Genomic DNA, 17,193 nt, shown 5'->3' with positions numbered 1-17,193 from the left:
ACTTCTTTTTTCTCTAGTCAAAAAGTACTTTTGACCCTCCCAAATACAAACTCCTTCCTTTGCTTTAACGCTCACAAATCACTTTCCTTCTTACACCCCACCACATATTCTCCATTACTACTTCAATAATCATAATGGTTCGAGTGTTCATCGATTGAGTGGATCCATGTATTTCAGGAGGTGAAACAAGGTGCAACAACAGTCTGGTTAGTACATTTGTTTTGGATATAGAAGGCCATAGGTTCGAATCCTGTCACCTTGATGTAGTATTGTAACAACCCAAGCCCACCACTAGTAAATATTGTCCTCTTTCGACTTTCCCTAAAGATTTTTAAAACGCGTATACAAATAAGAGGTTTCCATACCCTAATAGAAAATGCTTTGTTCTCCTCTCCAACCGACATGGGATCTCACAACCCTCTCGTTGCTCACATTCGTTCCTCTCTCCAATCGATGTGAGATCTCATAAGTATTCTCAAGGGCCGAAGCAAAGCTCTATAGCCTATAATGTATGCTTTGTTCCCTTTCCAACCGACATAGGATCTCACAATCCTCCCCTTTCTCACATTCATTTCTCTCTCTAATCGATGTGGGATCTCATAAATATTCTAAGGGCTGAAGCAAGGCTCTATAGTCTATATGTAGTCTAAAGAATAGGCGAACCACCCACACTTGGTAAAAAAAAAAGTCTCAACTTTTGACCAACTTAAATTCTATTCTGACCTATCAACTTTAAATAAAGTTATTTTATGTCATTATTTTAATTTGGTAGCTAACAAATTGATATTAATTTCTCGGACATGAGTATAAACATGTGTTAGAACGGCATAACTAGTAACACAAGATCAAAATGAATATTTTTTAAAAGTTGAGGGACCAAAACCGCTATTATTCTAAAGTTTAAGGACCAAAACGAAAAAAAAGAAAATTTTCTAAGGTCCACAAAATGGAAATAAAAGAATTTTGCATCTAAGTTTCTTTCCAACTAAGTCATAAGGTTCTCTTTCCATTATTATTATTATTATTCTTTCGAAAATAGTTCCTTTCACAACTTTGAACGCTTTTTGTATCGATGAAAGAACATATTTCTAGACGAAAGAACATTAAATAGAATCTATAGGATAAGATATAAATTAATGCATTATTGAATATTTTTATATATTAAAATAAAGTAAAAATTAACGTGACGACCAATATCTAAAAACTAGAAGATACATGTGATATTATTTATAACATAATTTGACGTGACAGCTAAAGTGTCAAACTTGATTATGTGAATATTTTTAAACATAGATTTGGAAATGAAATAAATGATAACAATAATCTAGATCTTCTCTATAACGGTAGATGATATCACATGCACCGATAATTTTTACACAATAGCTAGAACACCAATTTTTCTAACTTATTTTTGCGAAAAATAATTTTTAAAAACCATTCAAAATTTAAGGATGTTATGAAATATTATCAAATTTAGTCTATAATTTGGAGATATTAATTGATTATTAAATTAAATACTTTGGATCGGCCACGGGATTTGTGAATGTTTGATTAATCCACCACACTTAAATGGTGTGAAAGTTATCTTATTTATAATCAAATAAATTACAAAGATATAGAAATAGTAATAAATAGAAATAACAATAAATGGATATTTGCCTTATAATAAAATATCAAATATAATATATATGGTAAACTATAATTTATTACTAAATATCTTTAAGAGGATTCCTGGTTTAGATAGAGAAAGGGAAGAGAATGGAAAATATTATTTTGTTATTAGATAAAAAGGGTCGGGGACTGAATTATATTCCCTGCCTACTTAATATAAATATATTTTTAATTTGTATATATATATTGTTATATTAAAAAAAAATGAGTTAGTTTTGACAGTCTAGTAATAATATTTAAACTAAAAATCTCGATCCTCGCCAGCAAATTTACAGAACCTCGCCTCCATCTCCACCAAAATAAATAGAAAATGAAATAGGTGTCGGTGGGTGTTGGATGATGAAAATCACAAGCTAATTTAAGAATGATCATGAGTTTATAAACTAAGAATACTCTCTCTATTTGTATCGGAGTGGAAAGTAAAATCATTAGGACTTATGTTCAGAGTGGACAATATCATATAAGGAGAGTCGTTGTAATGGTGGTTCGTGGAACCCAGATGAGACTGATTTCCTTCTCCGCCCGGGCCCATGTATAACTCTTAGTGATAGGAGATGGATCATTTGGCGTCACAATTGAGCTTCAACCATACCAAAAAGCATTGATTACTTCAATAAATTCCTGCACCAGCAACTTCATCTTAGTCAACAAACTGTTCTTCCCAAAAGCAAGCCACAGAAAAAGGAAAAGATAATGAAGAACAAGAAAAAGAAAAAGAGAAATATTGAAGATTACCCATTTAGATTATCCTCTCTTCTTCCTACTTCTTCGCAGTTCTTCTGCTCTGCTTTCTTTTCCCATTTCTTTCTTCCTTCAAACACCCTTTTCCATTGCAAGAATTGTTGGAGTTAAGTGCACAATTTTATGTTCTGCTTATTTGTTTCCATCATTTTTTGAGGGCTGTTCAATTGGAGTGCGATTTTCAGGTAATATTGTGTTTTTTGCTTCGATTTTCATGCTAAACACCTTTTTGTGTTGTCTACGCCCACCAACTGTTTGATGAAATGCCGCAATGGCCAATTGGTGGCTTCCGGGTAACCGTGTGATCTAATTAGCTAGAAATCACCCATTTCTTTGGAATTCTCTCCTGTTGCATTGGAGGGATTTGAAAAAACTGATATCTGGGCCTCTTAGAATATTGATGGGGTCTTATGGCAGCCCTAAGACTTGGATACCTTATATGAGCAACAAAGATTGCTCTCAAGGTTTTTGTAGTGTATATTGTCCTCAATGGTGCTACATCATGTTGTCACCTCCACCACCCTTGGAGTTTCCTGATGATGATTCATCCCCAAATTTTTCACCTCTTGTTATAGCAATTATTGGAATTCTAGCAAGTGCTTTCCTTCTTTTAAGCTATTACACCATCATTTCAAAGTATTGTGGCAACACAAATCGCTTGTTTGGAACTGGAAATCATGACCCAAATGAGGAATTTGAAGATAATCATAACCCAACACTTCATGAACCATGGCATGTTGCCACAAATGGCTTGGATGAGGCAATGGTTAAGTCCATTACGGTTTGCAAGTACAAGAGAGGAGATGGGTTGGTTGAAGGCTCTGATTGCTCTGTTTGTCTTAGTGAGTTTCAAGAAGATGATAGCCTTAGGTTGTTGCCTAAATGCAGCCATGCTTTTCATCTTCAATGTATTGATACTTGGCTCAAATCACACTCCAATTGCCCGTTATGTCGTGCTAATATCGTCTCTGTCGATGCTTCTCCTCCTGTTCACCTTCCTGCAAGCAATGCATATCCCATAACTAATGAGACCATGCCAGAGACTTCTCAGACACATGACCCTGAGGCTGTTTCACAAGATTCAGAACGGAGTTTGAGAAGTGATTGTGGGAAGACCACGGTTCGTGCCTTCAGTGACCTCGGAGTACCGGAGAAAAGAGACACGGTCATTGAGCTTAGAGACGGCGAATTGCAGCAAATTAGAAGGTCCATTTCAATGGATCATTGCAGCCAAAATCATATCATTATTGCAGATGTTCTACATCTAAATGACGACGAGTATGAAGCAGGAAGTTCAGGTGATGTTGGATCATCCAAATGTTCAGTGGGAGAAGACAGCAAGTCCAGCCACAGAAAAACAATCCTGCATTGTGTTATGAGTCCTGTTTCGATTAAGAGATCGTTTTCAAGTGGAAGATTTTCTCTCATTAGGCATGGAAAAGAACACTGGGAAATCGCCCGTGTCTGAAACTTACAACACGGAATCAGGAGGAACCACAACAGAGATTTTATGGAATGAACATTATACCATGTTCTTGGTTTAGCTGCTTTATGGTTGGTTATGGGTTTTAGTGAAGATCATCCATGGCTTTTGTTGCATCATTAAACTGTCACAAATATGTCTGATGCACCAGTACTTTTCTTCTTCCATCAATTATTTGACTGCCTTTTCATTGCTTCTATGAAGATTATAAGACATCTCTCTCTGTCTCTCTCTAAACTTTTGGAGTTTTTCTGGGAGATTTTGGCTTCTTTGTTAAATTTTGGTTTTTCTGAATTGATGAGAATACAGAGTGGTGTGTATATAGAAACAAAACTGTGCATCGAATGGCACAATTTAAATAAACCCTTTTAGCTGCAGCCTTTTTCTCTGTTCAATGCCAAAAAGTTTGCATGTCACTTCTTTTTCCCAATAATTGTAGCACACAGGGGTCCATATGACAAGGAAAGGGATTGCTCTCTCATGATTCTCATCAGCATCTTCAAGATGCCCCATATGAACCTGTACGCCCTTCTACAAGATTTGTTTGTAAGTACATCTATTTTATTACCAGTTTTTTAATGTTTTGATAAGTTTTAGAAGCAGCTAGCTACTCAAAAAACTTAGTGTTCATGTGGTTGAGATTTTCAAAATTTCGAGATCCCACCTCAGCTGGAGAGAGAAACAAACGAAACATTTTTTTATTAGGGTGTAGAAACCTCCCCTGGTAGACGCGTTTTAAAATTGTGAGGCTGACGGCGATACGTAACGGATTAAAGCGAACAATATTTATTAGCAGTGGGCTTGGACTTTTACAAATGGTATCAGAGCTAGACACTAGGTGGTGTGCTAGTGACTCTCAAGGGGAGTGAATTGTGAGATCTCACATTCGTTGGAGAGAAAAACGAAACATTCCTTATAAGGATGTGGAAACCTCTCCCTGGTAGATGCGTTTTAAAACCGTGAGGCTGACGGCGATATGTAACGGGCCAAAGCGGACAATATCTGCTAGCGGGGGGCTTGAGCTGTTACACAACCGTACCTAACTTATTCTTTCTAGCATAGTTCAACCAGATAGATTATGTGCTTACATGATTGTTCATCAGATTGGTTTTCTAAGTGTTTAAAACCCAATGAACAAAGTTACGAAGAGATGAGTCCGAATAGTTGACAGCTTACTAAAATGAGACGACATTGTAGACCCCGAACTTAAATGACTATAGATGGAATAAGGTATAACCACGGCACGTGGTGTTGCTCTCTAAACCGTCCTGATCATCGTTTTCTAAACAAATCTCTCGTTTCAATTACCTCTCTTTATCTTGGACATTGACTTCTTACCTTCCCAAAAGGAAAGTTACTCACTATTTGGCATTGTGGGTCATCAAGAACCCTAACTAAATTTGGATGATGAAAGGAGGCATGAAAATGGGAAGGGAAGGGAGAGGAAATTGCACAGGAAGATAATGATGAATCCAAAACCAATCCCTTCGACAACTTTTTCTTCTCATCTGTCACTCTCTTCTTGTCTGTGGTCTCAAGAAAAAAGAGAAACTAAAGCAAATAAGACAAACCCTTGAAAGCTACAAAACAATATCATCTTACATAAAAACACATTCATTTACTAATTACATCAAACCAAGCCACATGCACACACACAGTGAACTTGGCATTTTAATGGCTGATTCCATTTCAATGCTCTTATCTCTTCTCTTTCTTTGTTTTGGCTTTTGAATTGTTTACATTTTAACATAACATAGTTTCTTCCTCAATTATTCTCACCATATGATGTGCTGCTGCTGCTATGTCATCTACTGATCTCAGTTGGCATCCTTCTTCAACCTGCATTTTCATTGTTTCATCAAAACGTCATAAGTTTAATCTTCATTCTTGCCCCGAACTCCGACTTTGAACTTTGACTTATTCCATTTTGATAAAGAAGTTTCGTATCTAGACCATTTTGAAAGTTTAGAGACGGCTATAAAATGGTAATTAGAGGATGAAAAATTTGATAAGTGTAACGGCCCAAGCCCACCGCTAGCAAATATTGTCCTCTTTTGAACTTTTCCTTTCGGGCTTCCCTCAAGGTTTTTAAAACACGTCTACTAGAGAGAAGTTTTCACACCCTTATAAGGAATGTTTCGTTCCCCTCTTCAACTGATATGGGATCTCACAATCCACCCCCCTTGGGGCCCAGTGCCTTCGCTGACACACTGCTCGATGCATGACTCTGATCCCATTTGTAACAGCCCAAGTCCACCGTTAGCAGATATTGTTCTTTTTGGACTTTCCATTCTGGGCTTCCCCTCAAGGTTTTAAAACGCGTCTACTAGGGAGAGGTTTCCACACCCTTATAAGGAACGTTTCGTACCCTTCTCCAACCAATGTGGGATCTAATGGTATCAGAGCCCACCGCTAGTAGATATTGTCCTCTTTGAGCTTTCCCTCAAGGTTTTTAAAACGCATCTGCTAGAAAGAGGTTTCCACACCCTTATAAAAAATGTTTCGTTCCCCTCTCCAACCGACGTGGGATCTCACAACAAAGTTCGAAACATTAGGTAAGTAAGTACCTTGAGGCTGATGGAGTAAAGAACCACTGGATGAAAATCAGTAAGACTGAGATGAAGAATGGTGAGACGAAGAGCCTGCAAACCAGCAATGAGCTTCAAGAGCTGTCTATGGCTTCTTGTTGATAGGATTCTAAGGTTTGCATGAGTTTCAATCAAAGTAACTTCAATATCAGCTGAAGAAGCCTTGGATTTAGATGTGTATTTGGTAGAGTATTGGGAACAATAATTATGATCTGAATTATTCATCAACAAACTTCCAAATGAAAACAACTTATTATCATTAATCTCTTGTTCTTGATGATCAACTTCTTTCTGTAAAACTTGCAGCTTCTTGGCTTCCAAAGTTGATAGAAGATGCTCCAATTCCTTCACAAACTCAACCGCTCCTCCTACTATGGATGCTTGGTCACCCTTCATATGTTCATCACATAAAACTGATATCAGTTAATGAAAGAATGCTATCAAAAAGGTACGTATCATATTTTAGGGCCTTACAAACTCTGCTTCCTATGAATCTGTCATTTTTTGAAGTTCTTGAACAAAAATGTAGCCAAGCCATGCAATTATGAATAGGGTTAGGAGAAGAGGTCAATTTTTAGCAGTAATAATTGAATTCTATGTTTAGGCTAAATAATTGAGATTAGTAACGAAAATATGAGCAAAAGAAGAAGGTGGGTAGGAGTTTAATGGCATAATTATGAAGTTTAATCAAATCTCAGAAATGGGGTCCAAATTTTAGTAATGAAAGAGACAAATAGAAGAAAACAAACCCTTTGAACATAGGATTCGGGCATGAGTGAACGTAACACTGAAAGATGCTCATTCATCTGTTTGCGGCGGTTCCTTTCAACAGCAATGTGTGTCATTCTTTGTGTTTCAGCTTCCTCTTTGTTCTTAGAAACCCTTGGTTTTCTCTTCCTCTTCTTCTTCCCTTGTCGTGTTGGCGCCGTCCGGAGGCTTTCCGACTCACTCGGACGACGTTTTCTATTGGGTTTCAAGCAGCCTTCAAACCCATGTTGGTGATCTTGATGTCTCGAACATGTGTCATCGGAGAAAAATGTGTTCTCCGATGAGTCGTGGAAGACGAGGGAGGTGTTGGGGATAGCAGAGATGGTGTCGTAGATGATGAAGTTGAAGAAGTCATTGGAAGAAAGAGCATCAAGACTCATTTTTTTTGGTTTTTGGTTAGGAATTGTGTTGAAGAAAGATAGGGAGAGAAGGGATGAATGTGAAGAGAGGTGTAGGAATTGTTGAAAGGGTAATGTAAAAGGAAAGAGGTATATAAGGTGCACGTGAGAGGGGCAGAATTGGATTGCTTCATATAGTTCTTCTCTAGTCCTTGATATCATCATAGAAACTGCCAAAACATTGGAACAGTTTGTACAGAAGAGAGAGAGAAAGAAAGGACCAAGGGGACCAAATGATCCATGTAGAAATGAGCATAGAGACAAGTTAGCAAAAGCTGTGTTTCAGATGATCTTACCTCCGTTTACCTAAACTAATGCAATTTCTTCGATCCTTTGTGTGAGATCTCGTATCGGTTGGAGAGGAGAACAAAACACTCTTTATAAGAGTGTGAAAATCTCTCCTTAGTAAACGCGTTTTAAAAACATTTAGCGAAAGCCTAAAGAAGACAATATCTACTAGCGGTGGGCTTCGGCTGTTATAAATGGTATCAGAGCCGAGGATATTGGGCCTCGAAGAGGGTGGACACGAGGCAGTGTGCCAACAAGGACGTTGGGTGCCGAAGAGGAGTGGATTGTGATATCCCACATTGATTGGAGAGGAACGAGTGCCAACGAGGACGTTGGACCCTAAAGATGACGGATTGTGAGATCCCACATCAGTTGGGGAGGAGAACGAACTCGCTGGGCTCCGAATAGGGGTGGGATTGTGAGATCCCACATCAGTTAGGGAGTATAATAAAACATTCTTTATAAGGGTGTAGAAACTTCTTCCTAGCAGAAGCGTTTTAAAAAGCTTGAGAAAAAGCTCAACTAGTACAAATTTACTAGCGGTGGGATTGAGTTGTTGCACTTACCCATCTCCCTTACCTCTCAATCCATTTTATCTTTAGGGTTTAGATGCTTACCATGGACACAAGAAAATAGGCCAAATCCCGAGTTCAAACACATACGAGTTTATGATATGAATCATTGCCATATTACATGCTCACGTTTATTGAAAATGAAGTAATGTCTTCAAAGTGCCTTCGGGACACATAGATATTGCCTTTGGATCATTCTAAAGAGGCATGATACTCGTGAGAAATAGTTTTCTAGCTAGGTTACACCTATTTTTACCACCAATTCAACTGACACGAAAGTTCAAATGTTAATACTCTCACTTATTTTATTTAAAAAACTTACAATATACTCAAAATTATTCAAATTAAAACTAAAATATGTGTCTTAATTCCTTTCGAATGAGTATTTTTCGTCCATTTAAGTTCAATCATTGTACGAGTGAGAATTTAACAGATCCCTTTTATCTTCCAAATTACACTCGATTGGACCCTTGAAAGAAACTAATAATGAATTAAAACCCAAAATCATAAATTAAAAAGTAGAGAGACTACTTTATGATCATAGATGTGTGTTCATTAATGATGAACAAGAGAGAGAAAGAGAGAATTTTTGGGTAGAGAGAGAAAGAAAAGGGATTTGAAGTTGAAACTTGAAAGTGTGGTCCAATGTGTCAGCCTCTTCTCCACCCTAATCCATGTGACCCATCAGCTTCGGAAAAAGTACCATTATTTTTCTCATTGGACCTTGCTTCCTTTCTTTATCATATTAAATATTCTTCTAATATCATGATAATATTTGTTGAAACTAAAAATAATGTATTTATAATCATTTACCGAATCAAATAGATGGTAAAGAAAATAGAAAGAGAAATAACCAGATATATGAAATGATATTACCGTATGATCTATGGTCAAATATGATACCTACGGTAAAAATGTGGGTAAGTCGGTAAAAAAATTAATATTTAATAGAAAGAAAATGGAGAGATGAGTGAATGAGCTGTAATTTTGTAATATAGTGGAAAAGAATAATAATAAATAAAATTAAAAAAATAAATTGAGGAAATTTGGAACATAAGAGAATGACAAGTGGTCGGAATTAGGAAGTTGCATGTTATGGGAAATGGGACCATTAGTTTCCATTCTAATATTTTATTTATTTATTATTATTATTATTTTTGAATTTGGAACTGACATGTTTTTCCACAAGGGTGGGCTTTGGGTTTATGGGCCTCTACTCTACCACTCCTCATCCAACTCCAACTCCACTTACATCTATCTCGAACTCGAACGGACCCAGGAATCCTCGTTTAAATAAGAAATAGAGAAGGAGATAGGTGAGATTTTTTCTCGTTAGTTAAATGGGTCTCGTAGACATATCTTGTCCATACATACATCTCTGTGAGTTAGAATTAGAAATGTTCATTTAACTCCAAAATTGAAATTTCACGTAAACCTATCTCGAATAGAGCAAGGAATCTTCGTTTAAACAAGAAATAGAGAAGTGGGGTAGGAGAGATGGGCCTCAAGGAATCTTCGTTTAAACAAGAAATAGTGAAGTGGGGTAGGAGAGATGGGCCTCGTGGACATCTCTTGTCCGTACACACATCCCCATAGGTTAAAAGTAGAAATGCACATTTTAACTCAAAGTTGAAATTTTACATAAACCTATCTTGAATGGAGCAAGAAATCTTCGTTTAAACAAGAAATAGAGAAGGGGGTATGAAAGATTTTCCCCCATTAGCTAAATAGATCTCGTGGGCATCTCCTATCCACACACACATCCCTCTCGGTTAGAAGTAGAAATGTCTATTTAACCCCAAAGTTTGAATTTCACGTAAACTTATCTCAAACAGAGCAAGAAAACTTCGTTTAAACAAGAATTAGAAAAGGGGTCGGAGAAATTTTCCCGATTAGCTAAATGGGCACTAAACATCTCTCATCCATACACACACTCGAACTAAACAAAATTTTTGTAAAACTGAAAGTAGGGACGAAGATGAAGAAGATTACTAAATTATGAAGAAAGTCACTAGAGCTTATATCCCGTAGGATTAGAAAATCAATAAATAACCTAAACAAAAAGATTCAAATCTCATTGAATAATTTTTGTAATCTTCTAGAGCAATCGATAAAGAACCTAAACAAAAAACGACTACCCTGTTGTAAAGAAAACGAATCAAAACTCTTTAATGGATACAAAACTCAATACATCAAATCAAAACTGATAGAGAGAAAGAGAAGAATTAAACTCAAGAAACTCAATCATGGCGGCTTCTGCAGATCAATTCGATCATCAGATTCAGATAGCTCCGAGAACCCACCAGCATTCCCAGGATTTCGTAAGAATTCATCAAAAGTCACACAACTCCCCGTCCAATTATGCCCTCTAATCATCTTAATCTTTACATGTTCCGGCAATCTCAACTTATACCGATCATCATCTTCCCTTCTCGCCTTCAAAATCGAATGCCCCGTCGAATGGCACCTCGAGAATTTCTTGATACCGTCGTCCTCCGCCTCCTCTATTTTTATACTCTGTTTTCCTCTGTTCGAACCAGACCGGCGATCGTCGTCGTCGTCGGCGTCGGCGTTGTCATCGTCGTCGACGTCGTCGTCAATGTCAATACTAATAGCATCTTCGATTGATTCATGATGGGTACTGCGTGGTGGGTTGTCATGATCGGAATCAGGGGGCTTATCGGCGGAGTTTCTGGTGGAATCGGAGTCAAGATTCCGGCGACAAACAGGGCAGGTTTTGTGGGATTCAAGCCAGAGATCAATGCATTCTTGATGGAAGACATGGCAGCAGACAGTGAGGAGGCGAAGGAAGCTGTCGTCGTCGAATTCAAGTAAGCAAATGGCGCATTCTAATCCGAATTTGTCGCTGCGAAATTCCTTGATGCCGGAATATGGGAAGGTGGGGAAGGTGTTTATGAGAAGTGGGTCGAGGCCGGGAGGGACGGTGGGGGAATCGGCGGACGGGTGGAGGATATTGCCGGATGGGGAGCGGCGGAGGTTGCGGGAGTGGAGGAGGGAGTCCATGATGCAGCGGCAGAAGTAGATGGAGAAGAAGCCGACGAGGAGGAAGGCGAGGAGGATGAGAGTGAGGATAATGGTGAGAGGAGGAGTGGAGTGTTCTTCAGGGGAGAAAGAAGAGTGGGGGAAATCGGTGGACATTGGCCGGAAAAAGACATGGAGGAGGAAGGAGGAGGAGGAAGGAGGAGATGGCGGCGGAGGAGACGGCGGCGGAGGAGGAGGAGGAGAATTAATAAGGGAACTCATGATGGTGTTTCTTCATGCTCCTTCTTCTTCTCGCAATGACTCGTTCTCGTCGCTTGCTATGGTTTAAGGTTAATGGAGATGGAGATGGCTAACACCTTCCACATAGCCATTTCCATAATTAGGACTAACCCTTTTATACACTTTCTTTGTGACCAACACTCAATCCTTCTTTCTCTCCTCATTCCATGGGATGACCCAACACTTCGTGTTTCAATTATATCCCTCCTCACTTTTCAAAATTTTATTAATACTCGGCAGGTGTCGTCGTGGGCACTACTCGAAATTTTGAAGTGTCTCTCTGAGCGAGTATTTTATTTTGGATGACGAGGTGGGAGAATGCTTGAGAGCTACGGGGGGCCATCTCAGGGCATTGATCTTGTTTGTGTATTTTGGGTATTGCATGTTTTGTTTGAAATTTTAAGACTCAACGATCAATCTGTTTGAAGTTATCTTTAGTTAGAAAAGAACCAACTTCTGTAAATATGTCTTTTCTCTCGTTTGTTCAACTTTTATGCCAATTTTCTCAACAACCAAGCAAAATCCGAAAAGTTTGAGTTAAAGTATCAACACTCACAAAATCTTAAGTCGTATCAATATCAAAATTTTCTATTGAAACTAAGCAAATTGATGAGTATCAAATATAAATATCACCTTCGATCGTTAGGGAACCATTTGACCTAGCTATAACACAGATTTGAACTACAAAAATAATAAAAAAAATCTTCATTTCTAGAAATTTGACAATGCACGTATTTTCTTTCTTTCTCTCTCACGGGGTATCCTCGACGCAAAAAAGCACTCAACTTGTTTTAGAAACTTGAGAATCAAATAATAGTCGCACTCTTGCAACAATAGAACAACGATTGTGTAACATTTGTACTAACCCAGTGAACAAGTCAACCGTGAGAAATTCAGACTTTGCGAACATCTGCATATGTTTGAGCCTCGAGTCACATCTGAGAGAAATGTTTTTAGAAAATGCAAGCAAAGAAATACGTTGAAAACAATTTGAAAAAATATATATATCATGAGCCAAAAGCAATTAGACAACGGCGGCGGCTTTGATAGCATAGGAAGAGAGAATGGGTCATATCACCTATAATACATTTTAGGGCATTTTAGTCCTAGCGGGTGTAGATGTAATTTTGGTGAACGGTCATACACCCCAAATTGACACAACAATAATAGTAGACCTATCTACTATGAACCTAAGTAAAAAGAGGTTTGAAACGGACATGTGCTCATAGACAACATGTCTTGGACAAGCATGACCATGACACTCATCCATCAACCCAACCCCGGCCTCATTTGAAGGACTCGTGTTCCTGTTTCCATTACATAAAGATTGAAGACTTCCCAGAACACAACACAGAAGAATTACTCAATGATGAACTGAGGTGGTGGTGAAAATCATACATTTCTCTCATCTCTCAATGAAAAGGATTACATATAGTAACTACATAAACAACAACACTAACAGATAAAGACCATAATCGGACGTGAAGCGGGTTAGGAACGAGAATACGAAAAGAACCAACCGAAACTTAACCCGAACAAACAGAATCTTCATCTGCCAAAGGTTTACAAGAGACCAAGTCCATCATGATGCTTGTTATTCACGTTCAACGAATTCTTGGATATGATATTATTCGATATCGTCAATCCAGTCACCATATATCCGACTGATTTTATCGGGGCCCTTCCATTTCTGATGAGGTCGCTGACCCGACCTCTGAATTACAATGGTTGACCTCTGTGATGGAACCACAATATGATAAACATCTGAATGAGGTACTGAAGGAACAGAAGCAACCAGAGTATCGCCAGGAGCTTTAGGCAATACACCCTGCTTCAGGTCAGGAGGAGCAGATGAAGAGTCTCTAGTTTCTGTCTCCATAAGCCCACCACCATAACGGTGTAATTCTGTGGTTAATTCAAAGTATTAAATCTAAACCACAAACTAAACAGATCGTTCAACATCCGTTTTGTTCAACGGGACACGACAATGTGACAACGTTCTTATGTTTATCGGTCTAATCAAGTAACCAACTCAGTCTATATGGCTATATCGACGTTCAGATAAATATCAGTAGTAATTCAAAGAAATAAAAGCACGAAACATCATGGGAAAGAATGGAAGCATTGTTAGATATGCATGAGAATGACAACAAATCAGCATATGGCATAACAATGTTGATCCTCAACTTATACACTTCGTCAATATAAACTTCCCTTTCGGATTTCCCCTCGAGGTTTTTAAAACGCATTTGGTAGGGAGAGATTTTCACACCTTTATAAAGAATATGCTTCATTCCGCTCTCCAACCGATGTGGGATCTCCACAGCCAAACCAGCGTTCTCGTTGGCACTCGTTCCTCTCTCCAATCGATGTTGGACCCCCCAATCCACCCCCTTCAAGACCCAACGTACTCGCGGGCACACCGCCTGGTGTGCACCCCCCTTTGGAGCTCAGCCTCCTCGCTGGCACATCGCCCAGTGTTTGGCTCTGATACAAAATAACCTAACCCTACCACTAACAGATATTGTTCTCTTTCGGCTTTCCCTTTCGGGCTTCTCCTAAGGTTTTTAAAACACGTCTGCTAAGAAGAGTTTTCCATACCCTTATAAAGAATGTTTTATTCCCCTCTCCAACCAATATGGGATCTCACAATCCACCCCCCATGGAGGCCCAGCATCCTCGCTGGCACATTGCCCAATGTCCACCCCCTTCGGGACTTAGCATCCTCGCTGACACACCGTCTAGTGTCTGGCTCTGATATCATTTGTAACAATCTAAGACCACTACTAGCACATATTGCCCTCTTTGGGTTTTCCCTTTCGGATTTCCCTCAAGGTTTTTCAGAACACATCCGGTAGGAAAGGGTTTCCACACCCTTATAAAGAATGCTTTGTTCCCCTCTCCAACCGACGTGGGATCTCATAAGTATTATAGTGTCATTCAAGTTCCACATTTAAGCATGTTCATGTTAAATCAGTAAATCTTTAGTAGAAAAAGCAGGAAAAAATGGTGATGGAGTCCTAGACCCAAAGCAAAGAATGAGCTATGTCATTAACACAAGGATTGACAATAGAAGAAAACATACCAGCAGCTCCATGAGCAAAATGGCATTTGCTTCCAAATGGGCAATATCCTGTCAACTCCCACTTGTTACAAATCCTTGTTTTCCAATTCGAAGGCTTACTGTTGGATCCATTTCCTGAACCACCACCGCCGCCGCCGCCACCACCACCACCACCGCCACTGTAGCCACCAGGTCCCAAGCTTATTGCCACACTCTCTCGATTCTTTGACTGCTCATCATGAAGAAACGTACAACTATCCCCATATGGACAGCCCTCCTCTGTGTAAAACTTCTTGCAATGTCTTCCTTTATATGACCTCTGCGACTCTGAACCAAAATTTGATGTCCCAAGTGAAGGAATCTGAAATTCCTCCCTCGGCTCTGAAAATACCTTCTCTTCTTCATGTGCCGCCACAATTTCCTGCTAACAACACTCATTGCAATGAGGAACTCTTGATATTCTAAAAATTAAACTGAACAAAATGTTGAAGATGGTTGGGAGGGAGTCCCACGTTGGCTAATGATCATGAGTTTATAAGTAAAAAATGCATCCCCATTGATATGAGGTCCTTTGGGAAGCCCAAAGCAATACTCAAAGTAGATAACATCATACCATGGTGGAGTGTTATGATTTCTAACATAGTATTAGAGTGCCATGTCGAGAATCCTAACAAAGAAATTGCTTGCTTGGAAGATGCAGTCAAAAATGACTTATGTGGCGAACAAAGGGTACTTTGTTCGAGGGCTCCGGAGAAAGGAGTAGAGCCTCGATTAAGGGGAGACGGTTCAGGGAGGGGAAGCTCTAGCTCAAAGTGACAATATCGTACCAAAATACTAACGAAGAACCAATCCTAATACCTGCCAATTATGTGGTGGCCGCCGGAGCTCCTCAATGCTATGAGCGAAATTGCAATTCGTGATGTAAGGGCAGGTTCCAGCACGAAATTTGCAGCAGAGTTTGGTCTTGAAGAACATTTTACCTATCGCTTTTGATCGATTGGAAGACGTAACATCCTGTGAGCTTCTCGATTTCTTGTTTGGGGGTTCGCTTCCGGATCGGCTTTGGGATTGTCTTTGATCATAACTCGAATTAGAAGGCGTATCAATGGACCCATCACCACCGCCATTGTTCCAAGCTCTGTATTCTTCTTCGGTAGCCCAAACTTCACCGGGCCAATTCTCGCTACTCATCCCGGGGATCACATGGACTACGTTTCCCCCACTATAATCCATTCCAAAAAAAATAAACAAAAATCCACAAATTGTTACCTCCAAAGAACTACAAAATCATCAAATCATCACACATAAAACCCTAATTTGCAGAGACGAACGCAGAAATGGGTTTCTTCAACCTCGAAAGAACAGCTGAAAGCTTCAAAACCGACCAGCCATTAACCCTAATTGTAGAGACGAACACAGAAAAGGGCAGTGAAAGCTCCTAAACCGACCAGCCATGGAAGAATTTTCTCAAAAATGGAAATATCAAGTAGCAGATCGTAGAGGGATAGTAGGGATGAAGTTAGTAGGAAATCGCACAAATCTATGAACAATACAGAAGTAAAAAGAGGAGAAACAAGTGAGCTAAAAACAAGGTATAACAATGGAAGGAAAAGAGGAGAGATTTCTTCGAAACTAAAATAAATTAGATTCAGAATAATTTTATAAATAAAAGTTAAATGTTTTTTTTTCTCTAAATTAATAATCACTTATTATAACCAAATAAAGTAATCATTTTTTTGTTCAGATTATCAAAAATTTATAAAGTTATAAATATTTTTAACCGAATAAAAGTTTAATTTATATATATAAATATTCCACGCTTTTAAAATTAAAAATAAAATGTTAATGTCTATAAAATTATCAAAATATCAATTTTATAAAAACTTTAATAAAATTGAATACAAAATATTTAAGCCGATAAATGTTTAAAATAATAATAAAAAAATTTAAATGACAATAAACATTTTGTATCTCCAAATTTGGTCGTTTATGTTTAGTTACATGATTTTTAAAAATATCTAATAATTTTTTAAAACTCTCAATTTTGTATCATCTAATAATCTTTTATTTTTTAAAGTGACAAAATTTTAAAAGGATCTAAATTTCTAAAAGTGGTTCATTCAAAAGTTATTTCTAAAAATCAATTAATCTATTATATATAAATTTAAATCTTATGTCTAATAAAATTTTAAATTTGCATCTATTAAATTCATCTATTCTATATCTAATCAAACACTATTTTCCTATAAATCACAATTAAATCACAATAATCTACAATAATGTACTGGGGATGATTGAATTCCATGACTGTTTTCCGATAAACCACAATAATCTACAA

The 17,193-nt window shown here is 38.2% G+C and overlaps 4 protein-coding genes and 1 long non-coding RNA gene across 9 annotated transcripts; 2 read left to right on the top strand and 3 right to left on the bottom strand.

The window, feature by feature from the left end:
• Positions 1-2,249: 2,249 nt before the first annotated feature.
• LOC111466980 (RING-H2 finger protein ATL52-like) lies at positions 2,250-4,272 on the top strand. Its single transcript, XM_023111673.1, has one exon. The coding sequence runs from the start codon at positions 2,813-2,815 to the stop codon at positions 3,878-3,880; it is 1,068 nt and encodes a 355-aa protein (XP_022967441.1). The 5' UTR covers positions 2,250-2,812; the 3' UTR covers positions 3,881-4,272.
• A 1,109-nt stretch (positions 4,273-5,381) lies between these two features.
• LOC111466851 (transcription factor bHLH71-like) lies at positions 5,382-7,894 on the bottom strand. Its single transcript, XM_023111514.1, has 3 exons — positions 7,233-7,894; positions 6,463-6,873; positions 5,382-5,734 (listed from the first exon to the last, which is right to left on the bottom strand). Exons 1-3 carry the CDS (start codon positions 7,812-7,814, stop codon positions 5,639-5,641), a joined length of 1,089 nt encoding a protein of 362 aa, XP_022967282.1. The 5' UTR covers positions 7,815-7,894; the 3' UTR covers positions 5,382-5,638.
• On the top strand, positions 6,852-10,444 carry LOC111466909. Its single transcript, XR_002714440.1, has 3 exons — positions 6,852-6,931; positions 9,699-10,026; positions 10,062-10,444. It is a non-coding gene; the product is annotated as an uncharacterized LOC111466909 (long non-coding RNA).
• Positions 10,445-10,521: 77 nt separating this feature from the next.
• LOC111467100 (RING-H2 finger protein ATL29-like) lies at positions 10,522-11,756 on the bottom strand (the record flags this gene model as incomplete). Its single annotated transcript, XM_023111887.1, is given in 2 exon segments — positions 10,522-11,708; positions 11,710-11,756. Coding segments are annotated over 2 exon segments (1,002 nt in total), but the record flags the coding sequence as incomplete, so codon positions are not given.
• A 1,377-nt stretch (positions 11,757-13,133) lies between these two features.
• LOC111466853 (zinc finger CCCH domain-containing protein 12) lies at positions 13,134-16,461 on the bottom strand. 5 transcript variants are annotated; one of them, XM_023111519.1, is made up of 4 exons: positions 16,208-16,461; positions 15,714-16,077; positions 14,877-15,279; positions 13,134-13,696 (listed from the first exon to the last, which is right to left on the bottom strand). In XM_023111519.1, the coding sequence occupies exons 2-4, from the start codon at positions 16,044-16,046 to the stop codon at positions 13,419-13,421; spliced, it is 1,014 nt and encodes a 337-aa protein (XP_022967287.1). In that variant the 5' UTR covers positions 16,047-16,077; positions 16,208-16,461; the 3' UTR covers positions 13,134-13,418. The 5 variants fall into 5 exon arrangements, with proteins under 5 accessions (XP_022967287.1, XP_022967284.1, XP_022967286.1 ...); XM_023111516.1 differs by having other exon boundaries at positions 15,714-16,461; XM_023111518.1 differs by having other exon boundaries at positions 13,134-13,660; positions 15,714-16,461.
• Between the last annotated feature and the right edge of the window lie 732 nt (positions 16,462-17,193).

This window comes from Cucurbita maxima, unplaced genomic scaffold, assembly GCF_002738345.1.
Source record: "Cucurbita maxima cultivar Rimu unplaced genomic scaffold, Cmax_1.0 Cma_Scf00032, whole genome shotgun sequence".
NCBI lineage: Eukaryota > Viridiplantae > Streptophyta > Magnoliopsida > Cucurbitales > Cucurbitaceae > Cucurbita > Cucurbita maxima.
Note: the sequence above shows the minus strand (reverse complement) of the source record. Positions and strands in the feature narration are given on the sequence as shown.